This window comes from Primulina tabacum, chromosome 2 (assembly GCF_025594145.1).
Source record: "Primulina tabacum isolate GXHZ01 chromosome 2, ASM2559414v2, whole genome shotgun sequence".
NCBI classification, from domain to species: domain Eukaryota; kingdom Viridiplantae; phylum Streptophyta; class Magnoliopsida; order Lamiales; family Gesneriaceae; genus Primulina; species Primulina tabacum.
This window is the reverse complement of record NC_134551.1, coordinates 2,551,228-2,557,189: the sequence shown is the minus strand read 5'-3', so window position 1 is coordinate 2,557,189 and position 5,962 is coordinate 2,551,228. Positions and strand designations below refer to the sequence as shown.

Below are 5,962 nucleotides of genomic sequence, written 5' to 3'. Positions count from 1 at the left end.
TTAATACTCTTACAATTTGAATTAGTCTTCCCAAATTTAATTCACACTTTCCAAAATCAATACAATTATGACTGTTATTCCGTAAAAAAGCATAATCTCATTGGTTGATTTCAACCTGTCTTGAGTAGATATAACAATCATCATTGTTTCAAAAAAAATTTGTTCAATCATGAATCCATATGTTTTATCGATGATTTGCATTTGACATGTAACGCATGTAAAACTTTCATTGTATCATTTCATTAACAAATCTCATCATTATTCGTTACGATAGAAATAAATACAAAAAAAAAACATGTATATTTCAATTTTAGACTAACTAAACTCCAATACTTTGTTTATACAAAACCCATCTTAATATAATTAAACAAACACTATCAAAAAAAAATCTTATCAATATGTCAATGTTCACAATAAGAATTATCTATTATATATTTTAACAAAAAAGATACAAAAGAGGGTAAAATTTACATGCCAAGGAATACATGTTTGCATGGAGGAGAATTTGAAGGACATCAATCAATTCCAAATTGTTGTACTTGGCAAATGGTGATACATTTCGCTTCTCCCACTAATTGAGACATAAGTTACAAGAATTATATGTTTAGCAATAATATAATTCGAATCTGTTGAAACTTTTGGAGGACCACTTCGAGATTTTCACGGAAGTATTTTGTTTTTTATCCTTGATCAACTATTTATTTAAAAAAATGACATCTTCAAATGTTCATTTTTCAAATTTCCTCGATTTTCACGTCTCTCAACAATTTCTCAGTGTTTACATGATCCTAATACATTTACACATGTTATATATCATTAAAAAAGAATGTCTAAGCTATTTATTTGTTTCCCACGGTTAAAACATCTCAAATTCTGTCTCACACTTGATCTTCTTACTGTCAAGAGCTGAGCCTCCCAAATCAAACAACTTAGGCACCTCTGGAGGTGTTGCACATCTTACCAAAGCCCAGTTTTGGTCCTCAAAGAATGGATGGTGCTTAATCTCTAGTGCACCCTTTACTGATCCGAGCCGACTTTCCGGTTCCTTCTTCAACAACCGTGTGATCAAATCTTGAGCATGAGTACTGATAGTTGGATAGTCGGGAAACTTGAGGCATCGGGACACCACATTTGATATAGTATCCGCGTTGCTTGATCCTTTGAAGGGTGTCTTACCGTATAAAAGCTCGTAGAGCAAGATTCCGAACATCCACCAATCCACGGCACTTCCATGACCTTCCCTCTTGATAATTTCGGGAGCCAGGTACTCATGAGTTCCTACAAAGGAATTGGATCGCGCACCAGTGGGCTCAACTACAAGTTGTGGCAGAGGAATGATCTGGGACGTTAGTTCGGATTTTAGTTTTCGGGTTGTGGCCACTGTTGAGAAAAAATTGGGAGTAAAACAAGAAAGTTGCAAGTTCGGGTGGAGGCAAAAAGGGTCGATGCAGCTGGAAGCTGAGAGTGGAGTCGGTGTTTTCTTTGGCGGTTCAATTATTGGGGAAGATGACTCGAGTAGCATTGGATTAACATTGCATCTGAGAGACAAGTCAAAATCAGAGAGCATGATATGGCCGTCTTCTCGAATCAAAATGTTTTCGGGTTTCAAGTCTCTGTACACTACTCCAAGCATGTGAAGGTACTCCAGTGCGAGAAGGACTTCAGCAACATAGAACCTGTATACGATACACTTATTTATATGATTGCAATTATAACTACGATCATGATTTAAGTATTCAACACCTGATTCAACATTAATTAACAGGAGAAATATTATGTTTAAACTCCATAAAATTTCGAACCATTCAACTTATGTAAAGGTAAGATGTGTCGTGTATTTAGGAAGTCGAATTTCGAAAAGGTGATAAAAACAGCCGTGTTAAAAGAACTGTTTGACATAACCTTCTCTAACCATTTCTCCATTTGGATTTCTAAAGTGTGCCTCCTGAAGTTTGGATTAAGTGACAAATTACATCTCAATACAAATACGCACAAAAACTCTTTCTATCAGATAAATATTGCGCATTCACTTACGCAAGAAGCTGATACACCTGAAGGAGAGTTTGGGAAAGGAAACTTAATTTCAAAACTTTACCTTGCGGATTCCTCGGGATAGCTCTTGGTCGGCTGTTTTTGACGGAGAACATGAAGATCACCACCGGGGCAATGTTCCATAATCAAACACGAAAATTTATTGGTAGTAAAATGAGCATAAAGAGTAGGAAGGAACGGGTGATCCAGAATCTCCAGTATCTCCTTTTCTGTTTGAGCCCTCAAAACTTTTTTTCTGCTAGCTAAAGCATCAAAATCCATTATTTTCACTGCAAAGAGGCAGCTTGTACCGATTAGCTCAGAAAGGTATACAATGCCAATGTCGCCCCCTCCGAGCTTTTTCAGCAACTTGAAGTGTCTCAATCCCAAGCTTCCGTGCTGATTTTGAAACAAGTTTATGGCTTCCCATCTCATGTCCCGTGACATGTGAGGTCGATAGCCACTGCGACTAGATGCACTTATATAGCTGTCTTCACTATGACTAGTTGTGCTGCTATATTCCCCAATGCTACTTTTGGAGCTTTGAGAAGTCTCTCCTTTATCCTTTGACGTTGATTTTTCATCAGCTTTTCTTACTACAATCTTTCGTTTCTGAAAGATACGAGGATTAGAGTCATTCTTGTTTTTGTTAGAGTCCACAGATATTGCACCAAATACCGGGTTTGCATTACTACTTGATTCTGCTCTTACTCTGTCCAATTCTTCACACCCGTTTTCCAGGATAGAATCGGCCTTGCGAATCTTGCTGGCCAAAGTTGTCTCATTCACAGTCTTCTTTTTGACAAAGATCTGGCTTCTTGAACCTTGTTTGCTAAAACCAAAACCTCTGTCCAAACGTTTGATGAGCTTGCTTTCCTCATTGAAGTTCGATGATAAAGAAAAATGTTGTAGCTTGTCTTGATGCACCTCGTGCTTTCCCCTCTCCATAACCAAACTCTCATCTGAGAGTTTATTCTTAAATCTGGTCCTGGCCGATGAATATGGCAAATCCAATTTCCCGTTCTGCTCCAATTCAGCTTTTGAAATTTTAATTGTAGATTCATGTCTAATTTCAGGTCCTAAAGATATCGCCACTGAATTCCCTTTTGCATCATCAAGTGGTTGGCCTGACGAAGCTGATGGTCTAAATATTCGTTTCTTCACTGCTGCCATCTCAGATGCTTGAGAGATGCATAGTCCTCTCAGAGCCTGTTTCAAACTCACCGGTTCTGTAATTCCAATACCCACAACTCGAGAAGGGCTTACTCTCATTGGTCTTTTCATAGCACTTTTGTGCAAAGTATCTCTAGATCTTCGCTCGTGTGGACCTAAATCTTGAAGAGAACTCCCAATATTTATAGCTTCAAAAAGTTTGTCGATGTCATCCGCGATAGTATACTTCTTTAAACCCTTCCCTGCGTTATGTTTTTCAACATTTTCACTGGTTCTAGAATCGGAATTATATATTTCTGTCAGCTCTACTATTTCATGGCTAATAGGCGACACACCATGGGTAAGAGACATCTACGCCAATAAAAATCTGAAGCAGCAGTAAAAGCTTATTATCTTAACCGGTTCTCTGACATGGACACAAGACGAAGAGATCCAGCTATGGCAACCAAACAAACACGCCCACCAGAATCCTTAATCACGCATTGCAGTGGATAAAGTCCACGGTGTAGCAATTTTTTGTCAGCTGAATTCATTTCACAGAACAATCTATTAAGTGAAGTCAAAAAAAATTTACATGGAAAAAGTACCTTTACCTTCACGACTAGACTAAGATTAGAACAGCAGAAGTCATAGAACACTCCACCATCAAGAAAACTTTATTGTTAAGACATGAATATACGAATAGCAACCGCAGTTCTCAATGGATACTTAGAATCGAGACTTCATACTTTCAGATAAAAGGATTCAACTTTGTTCCCAATACGTATTGAACAAATCTAAGAACTTTGATAAAAGGCAGCGCCTCTGGCAAATATAGGAGAGGTCTAGAACAGTAAACACCCCATCCCCTAGCTCAAAAATAAATTTTTGCTACAACAAAAATTCAAGAATCCTTGAGTGAGTTAAGCCGACAACAAGCGCAGTTCAAGAAAATCAACAGAAATCTATCAAAAACCAAAAACAAAATCATAATAATAAATAAATCTGAGACATATAAGAAAAGATACCTCTGTGGATTAAAAAAGAGTATTGAAAATCTAAACATGACAGCGAGCCCATCTAAATTATTTTTCATACTTCATCATAAAACAGAAAAAGGAAGAAAGAAACTAATCGGTCGAATTTATTTCATGTAGTCTCCTTCACTACCAGACCAGTAACACTGATAAATCAAGAGACATGGACCACTTGTCCCACAACTATCAAAAACAAAAGGGAAAAAACAAAATAAGCAAGAAACTAAACAAGAAAATCCAAACAAAATCTACCGTATACACCAAAAACAAACGAACATGCACCAAAATAGACCGATAATAACATACAAAAAAGAACAGGAGAAGGTACCTTCTAAAGGGATCGAAGGATCAAGAACCAAGATTCACCCTTTTTCCATGTATCCCTTTTCTCTACATGATTGGAAACTGAAATAAAACTGAAGAACAGAGGACAAACAAACAAAACAAACAAGAGACCGAGAATCTTTGAAAAAGATCGTGATTTTCACTTCAAATAAAAGAACACGAGAAAGTGACGCAAATTAAAAAAAAGAAAAGAAAACAGAGAGTAGGGGATCGAAGGATCAAGAACCAAGACTCACCCTTTTTCCATGTATCCCTTTTCTCTACATGATTGGAAACTGAAATAAAACTGAAGAACAGAGGACAAACAAACAAAACAAACAAGAGACCGAGAATCTTTGAAAAAGATCGTGATTTTCACTTCAAATAAAAGAACACGAGAAAGTGACGCAAATTAAAAAAAGAAAAAAGAAAACAGAGAGTAGAAAGCAGTGTAATCTGTAAAGCAGAGGGAAAATCAACAAGAGCGTTGAGGATTTCTTGAGGTAGATCACGAGAAGCGGCACTGTTTCTTTTTCTTCGTTCCTGTTTGATGAATGATATTGGTGAACTGAGGATGGTCTCGATGTGCTGTGTTGGCACCATATTGGCGCAAAAGTCGAGTTGAAAAATGGTCGCCAATCAATTCAAGACTTGTGTCATCCATGTAAATATCCTGTAGGTTACTACAAATACATTTTCTGATCTTCCTGTTTTGAAAATAATATAAAATATATATCATTCACATTTATTTAATTTTTTGGTATAAGTACGTTATTTAAATATGAGCAGGTCTTTTGTAAGACGATCTTACGAATTTTTATCTGTGAATCGGATCAACTTTACCAATATTCACAATAAAAAATAATACTCTTAACATAAAAAATAATATTTTTTCATGGATGACCCAAATAAGAGATCTGTCTCACAAAATACGACCCTTGAGATCGTCTCACACAAGTTTTTGTCACTAAATATTTATAGTCTTTTTTTTTTGCTTTATTGTTGATCTTTCTCTATTTTTTTTTTTCTCCATGATCTTCTGACATATTTTGAAACTGAAATATATATCCAAATACAAAAAAAAATTAGATGTTTTTGGTTCTCGACACTGATTCATCATTAAAAACTAATTCCAACGTGACCAATTTTGTAGGGGACTGCATATTGTATTTTCCCTTGGCTGTTGGCAATAAATTAAACATTGTGGATATAAAAAAACCATCTTCAAATTTATAAATCCATGGATGTTTTGACACATTTCATACAAGATAAGACCAAAATAATGTCATTCAAACCAATTAAAAATTAAATTTACCATTTTGAAATATGTCTCATCCATTAGATTTATGAATATGATCCCACATGTTATAAGATGTGTATTTTGTCAACTCATAGTTATATCCGTATATATACAATTT

General features: G+C 35.8%; 1 protein-coding gene across 2 annotated transcripts; it reads right to left on the bottom strand.

The window, feature by feature from the left end:
* Positions 1 to 697: 697 nt before the first annotated feature.
* On the bottom strand, positions 698 to 5,199 carry LOC142524721 (serine/threonine-protein kinase D6PK-like). Of its 2 annotated transcripts, none has more exons than XM_075628807.1 (3): positions 4,549 to 5,199; positions 2,096 to 3,727; positions 698 to 1,676 (listed from the first exon to the last, which is right to left on the bottom strand). In XM_075628807.1, the coding sequence occupies exons 2-3, from the start codon at positions 3,553 to 3,555 to the stop codon at positions 857 to 859; spliced, it is 2,280 nt and encodes a 759-aa protein (XP_075484922.1). In that variant the 5' UTR covers positions 3,556 to 3,727; positions 4,549 to 5,199; the 3' UTR covers positions 698 to 856. The 2 variants fall into 2 exon arrangements, with proteins under 2 accessions (XP_075484922.1, XP_075484930.1); XM_075628815.1 differs by lacking the exon at positions 4,549 to 5,199 and adding an exon at positions 4,212 to 4,527.
* Between the last annotated feature and the right edge of the window lie 763 nt (positions 5,200 to 5,962).